Source organism: Besnoitia besnoiti, chromosome III (assembly GCF_002563875.1).
Source record: "Besnoitia besnoiti strain Bb-Ger1 chromosome III, whole genome shotgun sequence".
NCBI classification, from domain to species: Eukaryota; Apicomplexa; class Conoidasida; order Eucoccidiorida; family Sarcocystidae; genus Besnoitia; species Besnoitia besnoiti.
In genome coordinates, this window is record NC_042358.1 from 2,897,118 (window position 1) to 2,921,158 (window position 24,041).

Below are 24,041 nucleotides of genomic sequence, written 5' to 3' on the forward strand. Positions count from 1 at the left end.
ATCTTCGACATCAGCGCACAGAAAAGATGCCCGTTACTCGAACAGCTGAACGCTGTTGAGGAAGGGGCGGGGTTCTGGGGGCGAACGGGGCAGTAGATGTTGTTGCCAGATGGACGCCTCAAATAGACGAGATTTTCTCTTTTTTAACGTCGTCCTCTGGTGCCATTGGATTGATATTTTCGTGTAGGGTTCCTGCGTGACGCGAGTTCCGCGCTACTGCTCTGCTGCTGTGGCAGTCCGCAGTTCACAGCTCGACAGACGGGTTTGAGGCCCTGCGTCTGTTCCCACGTGCTACCAGGCTGGTTCGATGGCAACATGAAACCAGTCGTTGGAGTTTCCTCTGCGCCAGAAGAAATCTGTAGCAGAAAATCAGCCCGCATCCGCAGCGGTTTCACGGCCAAGACGGCGCTGCAAATGTCTGGCGCAATTTCGCGTTCGCGCCTCGGAATGAGGTCTGCGCGCGAGGTGCACGCGCAGCTGATCTACCAGTTCGTGCTTAATTCGGTTATCTACGCGTTTGCTCAAACCGAATAAACAACTGCATTACAATACCTAGAGTGGCATAGTCCTCTGCCAGCGATGTGAGGCGGCGAGTGTGATTCAGTTGTACGACGCACGTTGTTGATCGGCTCAAGTTTTCCCGTCGTGAATTCTCATGCAGCTCGCGGTTTATTACGTAACTCACGAGCGTTGCTCGAACTGGCTTAATGAGGCGACCCGTACACTCCGAAGGTATGCCAAGAGTTGTTTTCAGCCTGAAGCTTTTAGATTGCTGCGCTTGCGTCGAAGACACCGAAGCTTACGGTGGCTTACCCTTCTTCGGTCGTTGAACTTCTTCGTCGAAAATCAGACCATGACACGCATGTTGGGCGTCACGACTGCCGCTGAGCCTGGCTCATCCACGGTCAATCGAAAGCCAGCCAGACTACATATCCCGCTGTAGTGCCAATACAGGAATCCACAAACATCTTAGCTGGAATTTAGTTGGACATGCACGTGATGCGTTCTATTATCGTGCGTGCTCCATTTTGCAGAAGTGTTTGGAAAGCTTACTGATCATTTCTTGTCTTTCGAAGCGAAGAGTGGCGCACAATGTGCTTGCATTTTGGCGAGAATCGAATCACGTCGATTGACGCGAAATACGGCTCGGCCTCGCACCCTGATTTGGCTCTCAGGTTCTTCAACTACCGGTCAGCGTTCCTCACAATCCGGCCTTACCGAAAACGAGCCACAAGTGAAATTGTAATTCGCGTTGCCGAAGGGCTTTGTGGGCATTGTACTCAGGCCCATGGTCTGCCTATGCAGCGTAGCAGGATCCGTAGCACAATTTGAGGCAAACAAATTCCTTCATTAGCTGTCTTCTAGAAAAATGGAGTGCTTCGAACATATCCCAGCTGCTCAGTCGCGCGTTGTCGCATGCCTCCGCCACATGAAGATGATCCAACAAGCGGCTCGCAGGTGCCTCCATAGGGGGATGGGGAGATCAGAAGTAAACTCAGTGAGCGACCTCAGGCGTCCGTCCCCACTACCATATCGTAATATTCCGTCCGCGTCAAGACACAGCAAGTATGGGCTGACGCTTGAGAATACCGGCATCTCACGGAATCCTGTGTCTGACCAAGAAGAAAGAACATGCCCATTTGGCAGGACGCCGTGGCCAGCATGTTCACCAATCATCTTGCCATCAACGCTGCGGACATGCTGGAGAGACCCGGCTGAGATTCCTTCGAGAGGAGAAGATGGCGAAATGCGTCTCGTCTCGGAGGCGTCCGGGACTGCTTGTGCGACTGCACAGCGGGACTTCCTCCGCCATGAGATTTTCTGTGGAGAGGATCTACTAGTACCGCCTAGCGAGTATGGTTCACGCGGACAGCAGCCGCTGGCCCCTCTGAACCATTTAGAAGTTGTCGACATCATTGATGTAGGCCAGACAGAGATATCAAAATCTGACTCGAAAATCGCAAATCTCAACCGCACTCACACCGAGACCCAGGAGAGGGCATGCCCTGGAGCATGCGGAGGCGCCGGTCCCAGCTGTTCACAGCCCGCACTTTCCAGACGCGCCAGCTTGGTGCAATTGACTCCACGCGATGAGCCAAACACACTCCCGTACAATGCAGGCACAGCTACACCCCATAGCAGCTATCGAACCAACGCGTGTTTTAGTCAACAGAGCTCTGCCACGGGACGGCGAGCTGGGAAGCACAAGCAAGCAGACGTGCAGTTGGGCAACGTTATCGGCGAACGTCGAAATCTAAGGCACTGCGGGACTGCGATAAAAGCCCCTGTATCGCACGATGGATGCCCAGGATCGTCTGATTCACCAGGGGCCACAGGCAAAACCCTTAGTCCCTGCGAGACGTGTGACGGTGGTGGACAGCGCAATCGACGAAGGAGACGCGCGAGGAAACTGGTGCCGCATAAGGCGTTCCCCGCGCTGACAGCGTGGCAGTTTTTTAGGGAGCTCCACGACTTAGTGCAGGAAGCTGGGGACCTTCGAGACCACATCTGCCGCACGTACGGAGTCCCTGAATACACACCATTGTGTGTGCGGTGTTCTAGGCAGCCGGAAAGCGAACACGAATACGACTCTTCCACAACAGACTCTGGTTATTTTCTTTGTAGCAGGCATCGCTGCACAAGAGGAGGTGGACTGTCGTCGACCAGCATCGGTTCGTCCGTCAGAACCGCCTCGCCATCCTCAAATTCTCTTCTTTCCTCATCCAACATCCCTGATAACGAGGCGTTGGATAGACTTACCGAAGTCACGCAGGCGTTGCGACTGCGGGCTTTGGGCGGTAGCTGGCGAGCAGGACGAGGATGTGCAGGTCAGAGAGATCGGAGTCACCTTACTATGATGGCGGATTCCTCCCCCTCTAACCAAAGTTGTTCTTCAGATGAATCTGACACTGAATACTCACAAGCCACAGATGTCTCGTCCATTATCATTGACCAGCTTTTGTCTGTGACACGGTAACTGCGCATGTAACAAACTCTATCAAAGTGGAAGAAATCTGTCCCTACCGAACCGCCCATTTCGAGGCCTGAGACTAAATGCGTATGATGCAGTCTAAGACGCACAGGCCTGGTAAAACTTCCGGCATGCTTCATTGTCGAAATCCTTAAGGAGGCAGGCGCTACATCCTCCTCATGAAGCGTTACTCTGGTGTTCACACTGATTGTTCTCAGCTGCGCTTATGAGCTTGTGAGGAGTATGCGCCCTGCGTCACACCAGTTTTACCCTTGCATGCACATACACCTACGAATACCATCAAGTGAAGCCATAGTTGATCAAGGCGGAGTAAGCACAAATCACAGCGACTTCTTCACAAAACACGACACGAGTTGCCGCACACACACCGAGAGTGGCAATTGCTCACTGTTGTAGGATTTGCAAGAGGGGGGAGTTTTCAGTCGACATCGATCAAAGGGCGTGCCGAAAGACCAATCACGGATTTTTCTCATGTGGGCTTGCACGCATCAACGAGCTGATAGGGTGTCGCCGTTTGAGGTGCGATGCCGCGGGCGCTCGTCGCGGTTACTATTACAGCATGTAGGCAATCGACGAAGAGGAGGAAGCATCCATGCTTGCAGCATCGCCTGGATGTGTACCCCACGGCGAACATCTCCACTACGGACGATCACGGACGCATCCGGTCCCAAAGGTCTGAAAGCTATCGGGAAGCAGTGTTTTCGCAGTCTGAAGAGCTTAGATCCTCATCGCCTGCACTAACGCTTGTATCATCGCGAGCTGTAAAGATCCCGTGGATTACCGTAGGCTGTACCCCGAACATCGTGGAAGCTTCGGTACTGCACGTCGGACGCGTGTGACGAGCCTGTGGTCCGCGCTGCCACGAGCCTAACGTCCCAGTCCTTGAGATTGATGTTCGATATAGCCAGGACTGCAAAGAGAGTGTCTTCTCAGCGAGCACGTTTTGCCTCCCTATGCATGCGCCGTTGTGAAGTGAGTGTCTTCGTTCGCTGTCACCTATTAGGGTGTGATGCCCTCGGGGCCGAGACCGAGCCTGCGCAGCCCAGGCTGTGTAGCCCCAGAGGGAACTGTCGTGTCCCGTCCCTCCTCCACCATTCAGAAGTACAACAGCTACAAGAACAAACTTTTACTAGTACAGAACAGAGGCGTATGCATCTGACACTGTTGGATGAGACAGGATACGACATTACCTTCTGTGGCTAAAGAGCCTGGGACTCAAGAATTCTTGGGGCGCGATTCTTCACTGAGTGACGCGGGAACCGGATCGACGACCAGCTGCGAGTCGCAGCAGCTGCACACGCGCGCCGGCGGGCGTCGCAATTGGCTGCGCAGTTTGCTGTCGGGGAGCGTCGCAGTGTGCTGCAGCAAGCTGAGACGCCCTCCGGCGGCGCGGGAGGGCAGTGGCGATACTGTTGTTTTTCCGTGAGGAGTTGTTTCGAGCCTCTAAAGAGCAAGAATACCGGTGATTACGTGACAGCGCAATCTCAGTCAGGGAAACCTTCGCGTGCCATGAGATCGTCGCCCCTCTGCTGCGCAAGAAGATCCGAGCGCGGAGGATTCAATTTTTCGAGGAGGTGCACGCTTCTGGACAACTTTGTGGATTTCGTGAGTTTTATACGGAGACAGGTTACGTTTGACATCCGTAGCTTGATTGGAACCGACGTAGCCACGGTTCATATCCCACATCGCGGACGACGCACAATGATGGCCCTTCGTGTCTGCTGCTTGTTTGTGGCGGTGCTAGTCCACAGTGTGCCTCTGCTGTCGATGACAGCGTTAGCAGAGGAGCACTATTTTTTATTCACTGGATGTATGCTGTTTTCTTCCGTGAAGCGGGTCACGGTGAAGCCTGGTGATACTGTCACGATGCGATGCCCGGGGGCGACATCAACAACTCCCAATGGCGTCACTACATACACGTGCCAGGGGCCAGATCCGGAGTGCACAGACGGGACCAGGGTTACATATCCAACGCTGTTCCCAAAGGCGCCGTCTGATTTCCAGTTTTGGAGCGGGGGAGACACTCTCTCAACCACAGGAACTCTGCACATTCCACCGGAAGCGGACGACGCGACGTTCAGCTACCGCTGGGACGCTCCATCGGGCGGTATGAAGGAACATACCCGCCTTGTCATCAGGGTCCGACAGCCCCCGAAAGAGGAAAGAGCTGCACCGAATGTACCGCATTCCGCACATTCGAGCTTCATGCCGATGATCTCTGCCGCTTTTGGAGCCCTTGGGGCCGGAGTCGCAATCACGCAAACGATATGATGTGCAAGCTCCCACGAGTCGCCTCGTCCGCCTGCCGATGCACTGACGGTTCCGGAATTCGTTCGTACGATTGTGCTTCCACTCTTGCTGCTCGCGTGGGAGACATACATTCGGGGAACCTATACGTGCCCGCCCTTCGACGTGCGCTGCCGATCGTAAGGTATTTAACACCACTCTCCCTGCGGGAACTTTAACGACGCCGAGATCCGTATCGCGGCCCCGCAGAAGTGGATCTATAATGCCATGCCGACTTTTTTTTTGCCGCTGGGTCTATTTCACACGGCGTAGTGGGTGGTGGTGCAAGGCATCAAACACAGCAGGTTGTTGCTTTTGTACATAAAATTTTTTTTCCAACCTCGCTCTGATGCCTATAATTCTAGCTCGAGCTGCCAGCTGCCTCATCCTGACTGCATCTACATTTCCGATGCGATGCGTGTAATAAAACCGGAAAGTCATCAAAGCTGTTCTATGGTCAGGATGCGTGCGGCTTGGCATTTTGTGGTTTGTGTATACCCTTCACCGCTGCTGGACAATTGTGAGGGTCATGCGCCAACGCCGCAGCGTTTCCTTTCCTTGACGCGAACGTATCTACTCAATTGTTTGATCACAGTGTCTGAAGGATTTGTTTCTGAGGGTCCGGCGGATTCAGCGAGACTGAGCTCAGCGGGTCCCCACCGTGCGCTCCCAGCACTCGTGTGGCTGCCCGCCGATGAGTCGAGTTGCACTGCCACGAGACAGGCTCGTCCAATGCTAGCTACGATTCTTACATGCTTCAGCCCGACAAGACAGGTTCTAGAGTTTAGACGTGTCACCGATTTGGTGATATTGTAGATCTTGGAGGTTCACGGTTTTGCGCGCAAGATCCGGTGTTGCTAGAACGATTATTACACAGAGGATGGTTTGTCTGGCAAACGAACAAATGTGAGATGCAGGGGTATGACAAAGCGAATTTCAGTAGACGCCTTCGGTGCCACGTAGGGGGGAAACGTGAAAGCCCAGCAAGACAGACAGCAATCGATATCTGAAGCCGACACGTATTTTCCATTCAAGAGAGCATTAAGCAGGACTCGGCGTCTCGGCAGCGGGGCTCCAACGGATGTTTCACACACAGCGGCGGATTTTTTGCTGAGTCGCCTGAGCTAAGGGTGAATATGAACGTGATCCCTTGCGACATTGACCTAACGTCCTCCGCGTTGTTCCCTTTGGACGTTCAAGACACTGCAACCGAAAAACACGCAGAGACGGAAGACTTGCAAAACGTCGTTGAGAGCCAGCTAGATCGATGAAGTTTCGGACTGCAAATACTATATGCGGTTTGCACCTAGCTCACGGCGTCAGCCGCCCAGCTTGGGGTACGAATAGCGTTGTGGAAGCCTTGTTCCTCGGAAGTCGCAACAGCAGAAAAGGCGGTGGCGGCATGCGAAGAGTTCTTCTTTGCCTACTGGTGGGGCGCTTCCAGCTGAATAGCTCTTGAGCCTCTTCCTTTGCGCAGCAACTACAGTAGCAGCACTGCGCTGGAGAGTGTCGATGCGGATTCAGGAAATAAGACAGGTAGCGAGAGGCCGCCAAGCGCCAGAAATGAGGCAGGCTACCCGGCAGCCATCATTGATCGCCCAACCTCGTTCTGTTTAGAACCGCTTAAGGGCAACGGATCGGGAGTGAGAGTTCACGCAGGGGTCTCGGAGCTCTCCAGAGTCTCATGATGGGACTGCGTCACTTCTGCGTCTTGTGAGCAAGACCATCGGTCCCTCTAAGTAGCGGATCCCACGTACCATCAATCCTGCTGGCGCTGCTGCCAAGAGCTCTTCCTTGTCCTGCCTACTTTATATCTCGAACCGGTCCCAAACAGGCCGGAAAAATAACCTGGCGCGGCTGAACCTTCTCTGAAAACCGACGAAGAGGTAGAAGACCAGCTAGCATCTCGAAATATGTGTGGATGTGCCTCCTATGCGCCTTGCAGTCCAGTTGAGAAAGGGAGACACTTTCAAAACGGATGTGACCTTACACTATTCAGGCTGACGTCACGAATAACCTGATACGGATAGCGGAGCTTGTGTATCCGAGGAACATTTTGACAAGCACGCAAGCGGAACATGTAACCGTTCCTCGTTCTTGGGCTGGGCTTCCGGTTCTTCATGTCTGAGTTCCAGTCTCATTTTATCTACCTTCCATACGCTCCGCCGGCGGTGACGAAACGAGGTTGACGCTCTTTGGCGGACTCTAGCTGTGAACGAATGTTCAGACGAGCGTCCCAAAGCTGGTTTTCGCTAGTACCTATGTTGTACGATGGCGAAAGGACTCACTAGTTGAGCAAAAGCTGTTAGGATCAGCGATATGGGCTCGTTCTGCTGTTCGAAGGAATGATCGCAGTTATTTAGGAGAGTTCCAGCTTTTACATCCCTGACCCCCAGATCCATGGCTATTCCAGGAACATGTCTTGGGAATAAAGAAGCTTTTAGGCTTGACATTTTGCTGAGCTGTCGCTCATCCGTCCACTTTAAGCCAAGACTACCCATTCGTTTGAGATTCTCGAGACTGCGTGATAGCGCACAAGCCGACTCAGAGCCTGTGACCCCCATCCCGGCGTCAGGAAAGCCGTGATTGTTGCGTGCATGAGCAAGACGCAAGCAGGCATGCGGTGACTACCATGACTCATGACATTGGAGCAACTTTCCAAGGATTGGGCGGAGGTGCCGCGGCGGCGCCAAATGGACTCACAGCTGCAGCGTTCACATCACCAGGTCACCGGCATGTGACGCTCACTCCCGTACGCTGGAAATTCTCACGGTTTTGCTCTCTGCCCCCCTCACCGAAAACCCTCGGATTCACTATCATGGAAAGAAGGGTGCGGTCCCCCCCTCATGCTATGTGGACTTCAGGAGTCTCACAGTGCTCAGATGGTATACGAACAACATCATCGGGATCCTCCAGTCCTGAAGCCTCTTTGCGCACTCCCTCGTCCCCCGGAGACCTCTTCTGTTTCCACGACAAAACCGAAGCGTCATGTGCTCCGACAGATATCCGAACGCCGCAGGGCCAGGCATCTGGCGCGACGGATGCTGCTGAAAACTGTTTTTTCCTGTCTTCCTGTCCGCGCCCCAAGGCTCTCCATCAAACGCCACAGTCCGCTAACGGGATGCCCCGACAGTGTGTTGCTTTCTCGGAAGACTCGGCGCTGCCACTGAGTCTCGAATTATCATCCTCTGCACCGGCTGCCGGCGCTGGTCAAGAGAGCCCTCCAAGCCGTCCAGGTCGAGTACGCCTCGGGAGCTCGTCGTATGCCTGGAACCGAGCTCCGCTGCAGAGGCCGCTTCTCGCACGGACAAGGACGGTAGCGACCCCGTCCTGCCAGACAGGCCTTGTGCCAAATGCGCACGATTTCGTTCGCGTTCTCCGACGACCGACGACGCAGGCTGCCCGGCAAAACACAACGAAAGTATTATGCGGATCGTCCGTACCCTACTGCACCTCTCGAGCCGTCCCCCGCTCGGAAAGAAATATTGCTTTGCATCCTAGCCAGCGTCACTTGGAATGCCATTCCGGCACGCACGGATCAGATGCAATTTCGAGAAAAACCCCGCGGCCGTCAACGGCCTTTTCTTCTACGCGATCTGAGGCAGCAGCGACAGGTACTGTGGGACTGCCTCCTCCTCATACGTCACCGAGCGTCGGACGGCATTCCGCATCTGCTTATCCTGTAGAATCGCCATCAGCGAGACGGCCATTGCCGCCGTTGCGCGTGGACTCAGAGGCCGTATGCGGTGACTTGGAACTCGAATCAAGGTCGTACTTGGAGAGCCGCCGTGGCTCAGTGCAAGCTCCTCGACCGCAAAACCGATTAGAGAGACCCTCGAGTGATGTTGTTCCAGGTAAGCCGCCCCAATCGATCGCGGCTCTTGGTCTTGCGCCGGTGACGTCTGAGCCTCCGGATTCCAGGTTCCTCTCTCTCGGCAGGCCGAAATCTCTACCAAGAGGCTCCGCTTTGCCGCCTCAGTTGAAAGGAACTCAGGATCCCGGCTCGGGGTCAGGGTCGCAGGACCCGGTTTCACGCGAAGCCAGGTCGATAGTCTGCACGGACGCTGCGAAGGCAGCCGCCGAGAAGGCCAAAGCTGCGGCAGCGGCGGCCGCCGCGGCTGCGGTCGCAGCGGCCTTACAGGCGGAGGAGACAGCACGCCCTACAACGCGCTCTTCTCTCTCCCTGAACGGTAGTAAACAAACATGGCCTGACGCGGAGCCGGGTGCGGGGCTGTCTCAAGGCATGACGAACCTCCTCCTCACTGGAGAGCATCGCGCGATGGTCGGCGCGGGCGTCGGACATATCCGTAGAGCCAGCGTTTCGCTGACGCTTCCGCGCTTCGGGAGCCCAAACAAAACGAGCGGAGCCCCACAATGCCGCATGCAGATGCAGAAGGCATGTGATGGCGACGGATACGTCTCGAGAGACGCTGACGCAGGAACACGCCAGCAGACACGAGGGGGCAGCACCGGGGATGAAGGACATGCACATAGGCAGGAGATCGAATGCCAGCTGGAGCAGAAATCCCCTACAGCCTCGCCGTTAGAAGACGCCGTGAACGCGTTCGGCCCCTCTCCTTTTTCGCTGCCACCTGCTGCTGCGCGCGCACCGTCTTTCGCCGATACTGTCACAATAGAATTCTCGCTTAATGGGGCGGACATCGAGAACGAACGACGGGCTGATGCTCGAACTGAAGCGCCTCCGGCTGCGCAGGCGCCGCCCCTCGCGGCAGACGCAGGAGGCAGAGCGCAAAATCTACAGAACTCCTATGGAGGCGCCGAAGACGATGATCTAAGAGACACGCAAACGTCTCCTCCGCGAGCCAGCAGACGGAGGCCTCTGGAGCAGCCCTCCACGGCGTTCCTGGGCATGCCAAAAGGAGCCCCTTGCAGTCACGCGGGCGCGTCCCCCGCGGATGTCTCTTTCGAGGCGTGCCGCAGCGCGCCGTTGAAGCCCGCGACTCCACAGAACGGGAGCGCTACTCACACGCACGTCCAAGACCGATTTGCCGCTGGAGGCCCAGGCGCGACTGGGAAACTTGCGTCAGACGGAGTGAGGACGAATCGCCCGAAGCATCAACAAAATGAGCCACGAAACCTCAAAGAGACCTCACCAGAAGTCCTGGATGTGCCCCTCGACACACAAGACCGAGTCCGCCGCGACCAGCGCACAGTGCCCTCGCCCACGCTAGGTTCACTCGCCTCGAGCGAGGAGACATCTCAGGGAAGTGGCGGCGGAAGTCAAGTCGAACGCTGCAGAGAGGTGTCGAGGGAAAGCGGCACGAAGCGCGTGACGCGGTGTGGAAATCACCAGGAAAAACAGTCAGAAAGGGCGTCCTCAGCACCCGCCCGCACGGTGGTTGCTGATGGAGTGAAATACGGCGAAAGAGACGTAGTAATGAGAGAAGCCGCTAGCCCCGTTAAATCTAGGGCGGCAACGCCGACGGGTTGCCCTAGGACGCAGGCAGACTGCGACCGCTTCGGAGTCGCAGGCAAGTCAGACTCGCCTCCCTCTGCTCGCGCATCGGCGCCTGCGGAGCCCAGGGTTTCCCCCAGTCTGTCCAACGAATCAGCTAACGGAGATGGAAGAGACCTTGCCACGGGGCTGAGAGGTTTGCAGCAAAAGGACTCTTCGCCGGCAGCCAGGCGGAGAGGCCAGGCGCGCGAAGCCCAAGACCCCAGCGGAACGTCTCCTCACTCTGGCCGTCCCTGCGCGTCTTCCGCCTCTGCACTTTCGACTTCATCAGCTCGCGCGTCTTCGTCGTCTTCCTCCCCTCCTACGTCGTCTGGAGTCGCTCGACCGAGTTGGGCGTATAAGGCACACCGCTCTTCGTCTTGTCCCTCTGATCTAGGTCGAGGCGTGGCGGCTTCCTCCCCTCCCGCTCCTTTGTCATGCTCTGTCGCTTCAGCTGCCGCGCGAGCTCCTGTCTCGCGGTCGCGGCCTTCTGCGTTCACTGTCTGGTCGGTGTTCATCGAGAGCGAGTCATCCAAAGCACAGGCGACGGGCAGCACGCCCCCTGGAGCCCGCGGCGGAGAGAGCTTCGAAGACTTGACTGACGGGGCCACAGAGACGCCGGAAGACGAGAGGGACGCCGGAGACGCCTCCGGGAGACGGCCAGAAGCTGAAAAGCCACCGCCCTCGCTAGTGACGGCATGCGCAGACCTAGCAGACGCCGGCTCCCCTCTTCGCTTCCCTCTCGCCGCGTCTCCCCTCAGAGTGGACAGGAGATTGAGCCCGCAGCTCTCACCGACATTTGGAGTCAGACGCGAAGACACGCGACGAGACAAAGAACTCGAAGGAGACAGCGACGTCCGCGGAGCCGCCACCTGCGACGTCACACTCGGCGGCGCGCCAGCCCCGGCTCCGAAGCTATCCCCCTTGTCGTTCACCGAGCCCAGAATTCCATGCTTTTCTGGCGGTCCGAGAGTTCCTCCGGATCCACCGCCGCTAGATTCGACGGCTTCGCACGCTTCCGCACAGTCTCAGGCTGGCTGTGCGTCGCTTGCAAATGCCTCGTCTCCTCTGCATGCCCCCTCATCGCCACCGTGTCTCTTGTCCGCCGATTTGAGCCCCTCGCTCGGTGTGCCGGTGCAGCCGTCCGCGTCTGTCTTGGCTTTCCGGTCGGTGTTTCCTTCCACAGAGGCGCGTCGCGATCCGCTGTGCGACCAGCCATTGGCCTCCCGCACCTTCCTCTCTCCGTCCTTCCCGTCGTCCTGCGAGCCGCCTTCGTCCCCCGACTTCACCACCGCCTACGACGAGTCTACCGCGGCGACAACCGTCGCGCCATGCCCCGCTTCGTCGCCTTTGCCTTCGCGCCGCCTGCGAACCGACGCAGCCGCGCCAGCCGCGCCCGCGGCTCCATCGCACGACGGCGCAACGGTGGATCAGAAAGTTTCTTGCCAGAGAGCTGTGGAGGCCGTCTCAGCCGCCGCGCCCTGCACTTCCGGCGCCTTGCCGGGCTCTTCTGCAGCGGCGACTCGGCGTCCTCTGCTGCCTCTGGACGAGATTTCTGCGTACTTTGCAGAGGAACTGCGACAGCTTCCCAAGGATCCGAGGTTCTGCTGCTCGCCACACCTCCACGACCCCCAGCCGTCATCAGTCCTGCTGCATCCAATCGCACCGTTTTCTCCTCTTTCGTCTGCCTCGCGCTTACCCCTCCCTTGTGTCGCGTCTGCGAATTCCGCTGCGACTTCGCCGCCCTCTCCGACGGATGCATTCAGAGAACTGCAGCCCTCTGCGACGGCGAGCGCCGCCTCAGGGACGCGATCCGGCTTGGATGACCTGTGGAAAGCTGACGGGGGACGTGGGCTGTCGACCAGGCAAACCGAAGGCGCCTCCGCACGGAGGAAGGACAAAGATACCCTCGACGGCGGCCGCAATGGCTGCCAAGAGCCTGCCGGCTGTACGGCTTCCAAGCGACGGCGACAGGAGTCGTTGTCATCCGCTTTCTCGCCGGTTTCAGACTTCCTCTCCTCTCCGTCGTCCTCTCTCTTTGACTTTCCTTCTGCACCCGAAACGGAGACTGAGGGCGAGCTCTCTCACGGCGACCGCAGCCAGCGCGTTGCAGCCTCAAGAACCACCGACACAGAAGGCAAAAAAACAGCCCGCAAAGGGGAGGTGATTTCAGCTGCCACTCTCGGATCGTCTGCTGCCAACGTAGGTCTACGAAGCGGCCGAAAGACGCGACCACGAGATCGTTCGCCGCAGCGGCAGCAGCATCCACACACGCGGAGGAAGACGAGAGAACGCTGCTTAGAACCAAACAGCCCTCCTGCTTCGCGAGAATCACCTGCGGCTGACTATTGCCCGTCCGGAGCTTCAAATGCTTCCGGGCGCTCCCCTTCGCCGTCATCCTCATCACACAGCGACGCGTCTCTTGCCTGGAGCCACCGGAAGACAGAGAGACGCGGCGCCGGTGCGGCTGCGTCGAGGCGAGCGATGGAAATCGGGAGGGAAGAGAATAGTCGAGAGAAGAACCTAGACGTGAAAGGGCATTCTACGAAAGCGAAGGGCTGGGAAACCGGGGCGAGGACGCCTGCCTCAGGGACATCGGAGGCGATCTCCTCACGCCCGCGGTGAGCCTCTCTGGCGACACGTCTGTTGAGCACCAGAAGCGGAAGAACACCGGAGTCCCCAGACGCAGGCGGCCCTGGTCACACTCCAACAGCTACGCGAACCGCACAGACGAAGGAGGCCGAGAGCAGGGAAGAGGGCTGCAGCGGCGGTGCAGATCTCGTCGTGGACGCCGCCACGTCGACGCCTTGGGGAGCGCTAGCGAAGCGGATTGCGCCTCTTCAGCATCAGACCTGCTTGCGGAGGCCTCGCCTTTCTCGAGTCCCCGCCGGGCGTCGCATTCGCGCTCAGCGTCAACCGCCTCGCTCTCGTTGCGCCACGCTCGCCCGTCGCCCGAGTCTCATACGCTCTCTGCCTCGCTCCCAGCATGGCCTTTCGGTCCTTGCGCTTCGTTTTCGCCTACGCCTCCGCTGGCGCCTAGTCATTCGCTGCCTTCTGCCGCGGCGGAACTCTCTTACTCCCCCGTCAGACCTTCCTCTCGTCCCTCTGCTTCTGTTGCCGCTCCTTCCGCCCCCCAGCCGACCCACAGGTTGCCGCCGTCTACCTCGTCCTCGGCGTGCCAAGCGTGTGGCTGCGCTAGCCCACCAGACGCTTCTCACGCGACAGCTTCGAGCGCCGCGCCTCCGCCGACCTTTTCCTGGGGTCCGATGTGTGCTGCGGCTCCTTGCTGGCCGTCTGCGTGTGCCTGTTGGTTATTCTCTCCTCCGTGTCCTCTACCTGCGCCAGCGTCGGCTTCGAGTGTCTGTTCGTCTTCCTCGTCAGCCGGCGCCTCCGCCGCGTGCAGCTCGAGTTCCGCGTTGTATCCCCCTGCAGCCCTCTCGGCGTCCTCAGTGCCTTGTTTCCCTTCCCCTGTTTCGGAATTGCCGCTCGCCTTTTCGCCTTTAACAGAGGCTCGATCTCCCGCTTCTGCTCCCCTGGAAGAGACCCTGTCTTCGCCGGCGCCTGGTGCTACGTTTACCGTGCCCAGGCCGGCGTTCGGCGACGCCTGCCTGCAGAAGGTAACACATCAGAAAGGCGCTGCTGCCCTTCCGTCGCCAGCGCCATGCGTCGCCCGTTCACATGCGCCCTGCCTCCCTTCTGCGTCCTCCGCGTCGCTGACTAGCGCACCGCCACGCGGCGGTACCCCTGCAGGCGTGCCTCCTGCGGAAAGCCATCCGTGCGAGTTAACGACGGCAGCCGAAGTCTTTATGAGTTTTTCGTCCTCCACATCGTCTCTCCCGGCTTCTGAGGCTGCTTCGTCTCCACCGGCTTCGTTTTCGCCTTCTGCGCCTCCCCCGTCGGTGCGTTCTTCCTTGTCGTCTTCATCACCATCCTTCGGTGTGAACGCTGCGCCCGCACCGCTGCGCAGCGACGCCGCAGAGTCGCCTCGCCTGCCGCGGGACGAGGGCGGGTTGGAGGTGAAGCCGAGGCACCATGCAACAGTTGCTGCGGCGTCTCCTCCACTCCCGCCGTCTGCGCTCTCTCCGTGCTCGCTCGAGGAGCTCGATGCGCTGCTTCGGGTAGACGCCCCTTTTCCCCCGTGGGATTCGAAAAAATCCGAGAAAGAAGCAGACGCGCAGAGAGCGCCAGCAGAGACTCAGGCATTCACGCGCGACAGCAGCGGATTGCGCGAGGCTCCGCGTTCCTCGGCGCGGCCAGAAACGACCTCACACGCGCCTGCCTGCCGGGGCTCGCCTGAACATTTTCCATCTGGCTCCCGCGCGCTTCGCCACGTTCCCTCCTCTTCTCGCACGTGCGAGTGGATACAGAAACTCGCACAGCAGGAGGCGCAACTGGATGAGAAACGGCTCGAGCTGCAGCGCCTAGAGAGCGCGCTGCAGCTGAGAGAGAAGGCACTGCGCGACAGAGAGAGACAAAATCCGCCAACGGAGAAGGACACCCAGCGCGGAAGAATCGACAGCGTGCGCGAGGCGGAGGTCGGAGACGGTCGCGGCGCTTGCAGCCTTCGCGGCCGCCGGCAACACTCGAGAGAAGAACCCGGAGCAGAGGGCGATGGCAGGGAAGACGCGGAGCGAGCTGCGCAGGATGTCTCTCAGGAGACGCCGGAGGAGCGAGAAGAGCGGCGACGCCTGCGGCTCGAGAAAGAAAAACTCTCTCACGCGAGGGAGCGCCTGAGAGCGGAGTGCGAGAGACAGCGCGCAGTGCACGCGAAGCAGAAGAAGGCGGCTGTCCAGCTGAGGAAGAAAGCGGAAGCTTTGAGAGAGAAGGTGCGATATGTGAGGAGGAAAGCGCAGCACGTCCACGAGCGCAGACGCGAACTCAGCGAGCAACGGATGCAGATCAAGGCACTTATGGAGGCCATTGAAGAAGAGAAAAACAGGGGAGAGCTGGTGCACAGGCACGTGTTGGCGATGAAGGACGAGTCGACAAGAGAGAAGGAGGAGCTCCAGGCAGCGCGGGAAGAGACGCAGCGAGTGAACGACGAACTGGACGTTCAGAGAGAGACTTTGCGGCAAGCAAGTGAAGAACTTGAGAGAGAGAAAGAGCTCATTGGGCGGCAAAGCGACGAGGTGGGAAGAAGGAAGGCACAGCTTGCAGTTGAGCAGGCAGATGTAGCGAAAGGCAGAGAAGAGCTCGCGAGGGCGCTCGAGGCGCTACAGCAGCGCGAAACGCAGATGAGAGGCGCAGAGGAGAGATGTCGCGTTTGGGAGCAGCAGCTGCAGCAAGAAAAGGCCGAATGCGAGAAAAGGAGACACAGCGTCGACGCGAGGTTAGAGGCCGTTCTCCGCCTGCATCATGAGTCGCCTGGGACCGGGCAAACGGGGGGCGGAGGAGAACTGGAGAGGCAAAACGAAACAACAGAAGAAGATGAGACACACGCAATGCAGGACGAAGAGACTCAAACGGAAGTGTTGGAGATCAGGGAAGAAGGAGGGCGGCGAGGCAGCAAGGGGGGGACGGAAGACTCGCGAGGAGGCGACTGCGAGTCCAGCGAAGCCAGACAAGCGCCGGAGGGCGCCTCCAGCCGATGGCGAGCGAAAGACGCAGAATGCATCCAGGCCAAAACAGAGCAGGCCGCGGAGCTCGCGCGGAGAGAAGAAAAACTCAGTCTGGTGCTGCGCGACATAAAGACGCACACGCGAGAGCTGCTGCGGCTGCGTGAGGCCTTTGAGAGAGAGAAAGCAGAGTTCAGCCAGCAAAACGCGCTCCTGCAGTCGGAGACGCTACGCTTCCACGTAGAAAAACGCACGCTTGCGAGGCAACAGCACGCCGTCGCACGCCAGTGGGAGCGCTGTCGGGCGATCCTGAGGAAGGCTGAAAAGCAGGGCAGTTCGCGAAGGCGAGACCCCGCCGAGGGCCGAGAAGACCGAGCCGAGGGAGACGGTGAAGCGCGTGCTCGCCGCGGAAGCACAGGAGGTAGCAGGGCGGATGACGATTCCGACAAAGGAGGCGACAGCCGGGAGGCAGACAGCTGGGACGAAAGCGGTGACAGACGCACAAAACAATCCATGTTTCCGCATGGTGCATGCGAACGCGACGACGTGAAGGCGCCGCGAATAGGTTCGCTAGCGGCTGCAGAGGGGCTCCGCCCTTCGCTAGTCTCGCCCTCTCCGGCGTCGCCGGATTCTTCGTTTTCGCGCGCGCGGCGATTCGAGCGGCTCGCGAGGGGCGAACCCGCGGCGGCGGAGACGCCTGCGGAGCGTGAGGATGAGACAGCAGACGCGGAGAGAGAAGAGGGAGAGAGAGACAGCGGAGTCTCTGAGAGCAGCGAATGCAGACAGGAACAAGAGGGCGACGAGGCGAGCGGCGTGCTCCACGCAGGAGAGGAGACCGACGACTGGGCGACTGAGCCCTGCGAAAGCGTAGAAGCGCCAGAAGAGCGCCAGGGCCTCGAGGCAGAAGGAGAGAGAGGCGAAAGCAGAGAGAGAGGCGAAAGCAGAGAGAGAGGCGAAAGCAGAAAGAGAGGCGAAAGCAGAGAGAGAGGCGGCCACGAGGCAGCGCTTCAGGCGCGAGTCCACGACACGCAGAGACGAGAAGAGGGACAGCTCCAGAGCGACTTGCAGGCCCTGACAAGCCAAGATAGCGTGCGTCAGAGGAGAGTTGACGCCGCCGAGAAACACGTCACGGGGCTCGAAAAGCATCACGCGCAGCTCCTCGAGCGGCTGCAACAGCGCGAGGTAAATAGAGAAAGCAAAAATCCGTGTTTCGTGCGTCATGCGCTCTGTAGCTGTCTTCTTGCCTCTCGCGGGCGGCCTCGCATCTGCTGCATCGACTGCGCGTTCTCTCCATCGCGTTTTAGTCGGGCCTCACGTTCTGTCTGTCGCCTCCTCGAGATTTCGTCTTCGGTTTTCCTGCGCACGCATGTCTGCTTCTGCGCCGCGCGATCGCTTTGCAACGCTTCTGCAGAAAGCTCTCGCGCGTGTGCGTGTGAGATTCTGCTCCTCTCAGGGGGAGACTGACGGCCTGCGCTCGACTCTGGCCTCGCTCCAGCGCGAACATCGCCAGACGCTTGCGGCGCTGGCCGCTGCGCATGCGCAGCTCGTCTCCTTGAAGGCGAAAGTTGCAAAGCTGCGCAGAGCCGAGGCGCAGGCTCGCGAGGAGGGACACCAGGCCGACAGCCGCGCCTGCGCCGCGGAGAAGCAACGCGCGGCGGCGGAAGCTGCGCTGGAGGCTGCGGCGCGAACGGCGGCAGCGAAGGAAGAGGCGCGATACCGAGAGGCGCAGAAGGACATGAGCAGAGCGACCAGGTGAGAGACGCGAGACCGGAGCCCGCAGTATGCAGATGTCCCTGAGAGACATCCATGCGAGAGCTGCATGCAAAACGCACTATTTATTACGGAGAGAAACAGTGTCTAAACGAACGCGAAAACGCCTTGCAGCGACATGCGTTCGCGGCGCTTTCACCGCGAGCCACAAAGCCAACAGCCCGTCCCTCGGCGTGACCTCGGCCTGGTGGTTCCACCCCTGGCGGGCGAGCGATGGACTCAGAAGAGAAAACAGACGCGCAGAGGATATCCAACCCCAAAATACAGTATTCTGTTGACACACAGCGAAACGAACACTGGGGGGGAGGGGGGAAAGGGGGAGGGGGAGGAGTCAAAGTGATGCACATGAGGAGTCTGCCTGGCGTGAGGAAAGGATCGTGCACAGAGCTGCGAGGGGGGAACGCGAGCTGCAGCCTGCGGCCTTCACTCTGGCCTCGCTGCCGTGGCTTCCCCTCGAGTATTCCCTCTGTGGTGTCTGGATTCGCGAGTGGAGAAAGGATTGTGACCCGCGCATCCACAGGCGGCGTAACGTGCAATCCTCAAAGAACTGAATCGCATCTTCTTTGCAGACTGAACTCCGTTGTTGCTTGTGTGTGTGACTCTGCCTTCTGGCGGATGTCTTTGCAGCGAAATCGCTGCGCTGCGGACGTCTCTGGCGGCAGCCGAGCAGGAGACAGCGAGCCTGAGGGCCTCGCAGGAGGACGAAAAAGAAGCGTGGGAGCTCCAGCTCGAGGAGAGACGCACCATCGAGAGAAAGCTCTTAGCGCAGCTGGAGGACGCGAAGGCGGCGCTGGCGCAGGTGAGGCTCCACAAGCCGCACAGGAAACGAAGATGGGAACGTGAACAGCTCGCGCAGTCATTTGCAGGCCGATGTGTGCCTCGGCATGACTACAGATATACATGTTTAACAAGCTAGGCTTGCGCAGGCCTCTGAATACAGACCAGGCTTGCACACACACCGAGAGTTCCGTCTCAGTCTCCACTTTAAGGGGGGCGGGGGTCGGGGGAAGAACAGGGAATAGCGCCTCCGTGATACCTGCGCTTTGCCCGAATTCCTTGTGTGCAGATGCTCAACGAGAGACATGCGTACAACACGCGCATGACCTCGTTCCATGCACGTCTGCTTGAAGCCCCTCTGCCTCTGAAGGATGCTCCATCAACGACGCAGGTAGCTCCAACGCCCCTCCAGTCTCGACTCTCTGCATGTTTTCCTTCTTGTGATCGCCCTTTTCCCTTTTCTAGCGGCCCTGGGTCAGCCGGCCCGCATAGCCTTTCCTTTGCCTCTCCTCCTTTTTCCCTCGCGTCTTCCACTTTGGAACTCTCGCATCTCGTTGCATCTGCGAAGAGAAAATCGCCGATGGGAGCACCGCTCGCTTGCGGCCGAGACAGCTGCTGTCTTCTCCAGGAGCTGGGAGACTGGACGCCCTGCCTGCTGCAGCCTGAGACCTCAAACGGCTTCCGCAGAGACATCGACCCCACACGCAACCGGCAGCCTCGCGACCTGCCGCAGCCTGACCTCGTCTCCGCGTGTCTTGCGCCTGCAAAGAGGAACTCCACTTCGTCCTCAGCGTCGCATTCATCGTCAGTGTCTCGACAGCTCCTGTCGCCTTCGAGCGTCGCTGGAGGGCTTGGGCCCGCCATGCGTACTCCGCACTTTCTGTCTCCGTCTCTTTCTCAGTTTGGCGGCAGTGAGGCTTCGTCGCCGCCGGGGGCCTTCGCGGCGTTCGCGCCCGCTCTCCCAAGAAGGCGCGGCTCGCCCCGTTACTGGAAGGATGTGCACGACGAAGCAACGTCGCTTGCCGAGGGTGACGGCGACGCATTTGGCCTCACTGCAGATCTTACGCGCGAACTGTTAGATGCAGCCTACGCGGGAGACAACGTCGTGCCACGCGGAGGCAGCGACGCCACGCCAGGCCGCCGAGACCCTGAGGCAATCGCCGACAGCGCGGGAGACGCATGCATCGCCTTTGGCAACGAGACGCGTGGAAATTTGAGAGAGTCGGCGCACAGCCTTTCTCTCTCGCCGTCTTCCGTGCCTCACCGGCTTGGTGCCGCAGTGCGCCAACGCGCGAAGAGTCACGATGGCTTGAGGCCTCCAGCGGCGCCGCCCGCGATCTGCCAGGCCGTGCCTGTCCTCGCGCCTTCCCCTCTGCCTCTGCCTCGCCTTCAGCCTTCGGGTACTGCCTCGCTGCTGCGTGCAGCCTCGCACACTCTGCCTTTTCCCCCACGCGCTATCCTCCGCCTCCTGCTCGCTCGCTGTCTCTCGCTGCGCATCGGCGAAGTGGCGGAGGCCCGCGGCGCGCGGGGGAGGTGCCGGGGAGCAGCCAGAAGGAAGAGGCCGCACAGAACGCGTATGGCAAGGACGCGCCGACACGGGCGCCTGACGCAGGGAAGGAGAGAGGAAGGCGGAGAGACAGAAACCGAGAAGAACCGAGCGAGACATGCGGCACAAAATGCGGAGATACAGCGGGCAGACAAGCAGAGAATCCCGCGTGCAAATCTCAAAGCACGACGCGAAAAAAGAGAGATCTGACATCCCCACGAGATGCCGCAGAGCGGGCGAAGAACTGGAGAAAGCGCTGCATTTGCTCTTCGTCGCCAATTGCTTCGAGAGGCGCATCGACGCGGGATCGCCACGAGGCCGCAGGCGGAGGGGACGTTGCGGGCGCAGTCGATTCTGAAACGCCGCAAAACATATTTTGCCGTCTGAAAGATAGGCAGAGACGGGCGCATGTGATGTGGCACCCAGAGACGGCAGGCAAAGATGGAGAGAAAAGAAGGCAGGCGATAGTTGCGAATGCGTCCGCTGGGGTGCTGCGATTGACAAAACGCTTCTCGGCAGCAGATTTGCACGCGCTGCTTCACAGGAGATGACGAAGCAACGAAGACGTCGGCGGCCAAGAGGGAGGAAAGCAGAGGCACCAAACACGGCAGAGAAAGAGAACGAATGAGGGGAGCCGAGTGAAGGGGGCCGAGAGAATGAGGCAACCGAAGGGAAAAAGAAGGCTAGACAAGAGAAAGTGGAGAACGAGAGGAGATCTGTGAAGAAAGGGGGGACGGCAAGAGAGGGATGCAGCCACGCACAACCGAGCATGCAGAGAAAGAGAACAGGCACAGTGGAGGAAGTGCGAAGACAATTGCGAGGCAGTATGAAACACAGCTCACACCAGAAAATGAAGACAGAGAGAAATATGTAGCGGAGCTCAAGGGAGAGGACGCAAGGTGCACATCTGGAGAGGGTTTAGGGTTTTGAAAGGAGACGGTCATGCGCAGGTCGAACAAAGCGAACGAACGACAAAGAGAAAGAGGATAGAGCTGCTTTGAGAAAGGTTTCGAAAGACGGGCGGAATCTATGGGTTCGAAATCGTGATTCGACTGTAGCCCAAAGACCGTGCAGTGCGTTCCGTTACCCTGTAGCACGGCTGAGGACTTTCCGCGAGAGTCTGAAGCGTGCTGAAATGGCGCTCTCTCTTTACATGACTACGATTTCAGCTCCAACGTGAGGAGGCAGTCCGTGGATCGGAGTTAGCTCTCCGTCCGCACTTCATAGACAGTCGCCAGAATTGAGAGCGAGAAGCAGCTACTGTGTCGTCTCAGCTGCATGGCCTTTATCTCAGCCAGGCTTTGCTTCTTTCGTCTCTTTCTTCGCGACAGTTCCGCGCAAAAACGTCTCTCTAGAAGCACCCTGCGTGAGTTGTAGCGGTCATCGTCCGGTTGTAGAAGTGCTGCGGCAGCCTCCTCAATTGTCAACATACAAATATATATATATATATATATATATATATATATATATATATATATATATATATATATATATATATATGCTATATTGTTATATATGATATCTATAGGGTTCGCTACACATATATATGCAGACAGTTCTTGCCTGTCGGAGTCAACAACCGTTTTGTCGATAAACAAAGACGAGAAACAGCACTGCGACGCAAGCGAGGCGCCGCGGGCACTGGACATCGGAGAAGGCGCCCCAACGCAGCCGTGAACACCGAGGCGGCGAACATCCTCCCGGACCAGAAAATGGAATTCACAGGAATTTCAGAAGAAAAAAGGCAACACAGACAGGGAACAGAACCCCGCTGAAGCTCCGGCAGATAGAAAACTGTCAGCAAGACGAGAAAGTGATGAATCGGCGTCGAGGAGAAGCATCACGCCACAAGACACCAAACTGCAAACACTGCGCACGCAAGGCACACGCAACAACCTGTCGCTCCTACCCCTAAGTTAACTTCTTCGCAGGCATGGGCTTTTTCACCCCCGCACGCGCTTTTTTTTGGAACTGCGTGGCTTCGGTGACAGCGCATTCGAGGCCGCTACAGTCGCTGTCTCCTCTCAACCTCTAACTGGTCTCCTAGCGGGCATGGGCTCGCTGGACACTTCAACCCCTTCGCCTCGAAGAGCCACTGATTCACTTCTCGTCGACTCACGGCCTGTCTGCCTCCCCTGCGGCTGCATGCCGGCGCGGACTCTCGTGAGCGTGGTCGCTGATGATCGCTCCCTGAAAAAGGGATGTCTGGATTTCCCCACTGCGCTTACTTGTGTTACTATTTTCGCAGTATAATGACGTCCTCGCTGGTCACCTTTCTGGCCTTGTCTGGCTTCTCCTCCTCGCCCCTGAGTTTCTCAATCTGCGCCCTGCGTCTCCGCCTCTCTTCGCGCCTGAGCTTCGTCTTTGTCTTTCCTCCGCGATCCCTGCGACACTCGAGCGGCTCGGAACGAGAAAGAGAGCTGCCAGACCCCCACGGCGAAGCGGACGTCGGCGCGTCCGGAGTGCGGACAGCGCAGGTGCCATCACAGCGGGAAGGAAACGCGCAGTCCGCGAAGAGAGCAGAGACGCCCCCGAGTGAGGCCGCTGCGTCAGGTGCGATGGCACGGACAGCTGAAGCAGGCGACCGCGGACTGAGCGACGCCGAGGGCGAAGAGGGGGAGAGAGAGGAGGGCGAGAGAGACAGATCTGACGGGAGCGCAGATGTCAAACCATAAGACACGCCCGCAAGGAGGGAAGCAGGTTCGCCGAGAAGCCGGGCACAGTCTCGCACGGAGCTAGGGCAGAGGCCAGACGCGTTTGAGAAACCGAGAGAAAGGTGAGAAGCTGACGAAGGAGAAAGAGCGGACACGACAGCGTCGGGGAAAGAAGATGAGGGTGTCACAGCCAGTGAAGAAAACATGCATCTCGCATTAGCGAAGAACGCAGGAGAACTCGAGGCACTCGGCGTGGTGAAAGGCCGCTGCGCCGCACCGTAGCAGAGGGAAGACGGGTGAGGGGACGCACGAGGAGCGAGCGACGGCTGGGAGTGAAACTTCGCGCGACGCCCTGCGTGATTGAAACCGCGAAGGGAAGAAGAATAAGCCTCACTCTCAAGACGCTGGAAACGCGGCGTCGCGCACGAAGAAGAGTCAGTGGAGCGGGGAGGGGAAGGCGGCGCACGCCGAGAAGACGCACATGTAGAAAAAACAAGAGACGCAGCAGCCGAGCAAAGAGAGGACGAAGCGACAGCAGGCCCGAAGCCCGGGGTGGGTATCAGGCGCTTTAAACGCATGCGACAGACCATGGTGAAGAAAATTAAGAGAGGGGATGACGCTCTGTTGAAATGAAGCGAGGAGAAAGAGACATCTCTCGAGGGTCGTAGGGCGCAGGAGAGACAGCCTGAGACGACGATTTCGGAAGCGAGAGAGACTCAGTCCACGAGGAAGACGCAGCGGACAGCTGAGGAGGTGAGGAGACTATGAAGGACGACGGAAAAAAAAACAACGCGGGAAGGCAAGACGCTGTCTCTTCTCTTTGGAAGAAAGGTAGTCGAACACGAGACCGCATGCGATTGAGGCTGACGGCGCAAACAGCAAGCCAAGGCTGCCCAGACCTCGTGAAGTCGCTTACAGCAGTAGAAGACTCAAGACAAGACGATAGCGAAGAAGGAAAGAAAATCGTCAAGCCTCTTCATCCCAGAAACTGCGTCAATCGAGAAAG

General features: G+C 58.5%; 3 protein-coding genes across 3 annotated transcripts; 2 read left to right on the forward strand and 1 right to left on the reverse strand.

Moving 5' to 3' along the window:
• Nucleotides 1–4,501: 4,501 nt before the first annotated feature.
• On the forward strand, nucleotides 4,502–5,263 carry BESB_047000 (SAG-related sequence SRS25; the record flags this gene model as incomplete). The annotated part of the gene is made up of 1 exon (XM_029363151.1): nucleotides 4,502–5,263. One exon carries the CDS (start codon nucleotides 4,502–4,504, stop codon nucleotides 5,261–5,263), a length of 762 nt encoding a protein of 253 aa, XP_029220517.1.
• Nucleotides 5,264–8,129: 2,866 nt separating this feature from the next.
• BESB_047010 (uncharacterized protein) lies at nucleotides 8,130–20,591 on the forward strand (the record flags this gene model as incomplete). Its single annotated transcript, XM_029363152.1, has 5 exons — nucleotides 8,130–12,935; nucleotides 13,391–17,470; nucleotides 17,742–18,040; nucleotides 18,686–18,857; nucleotides 19,125–20,591. The coding sequence occupies 5 exons, from the start codon at nucleotides 8,130–8,132 to the stop codon at nucleotides 20,589–20,591; spliced, it is 10,824 nt and encodes a 3,607-aa protein (XP_029220518.1).
• Nucleotides 20,592–22,617: 2,026 nt separating this feature from the next.
• Nucleotides 22,618–23,625, reverse strand: BESB_047020 (uncharacterized protein; the record flags this gene model as incomplete). Its single annotated transcript, XM_029363153.1, has 1 exon — nucleotides 22,618–23,625. The coding sequence occupies one exon, from the start codon at nucleotides 23,623–23,625 to the stop codon at nucleotides 22,618–22,620; it is 1,008 nt and encodes a 335-aa protein (XP_029220519.1).
• Between the last annotated feature and the right edge of the window lie 416 nt (nucleotides 23,626–24,041).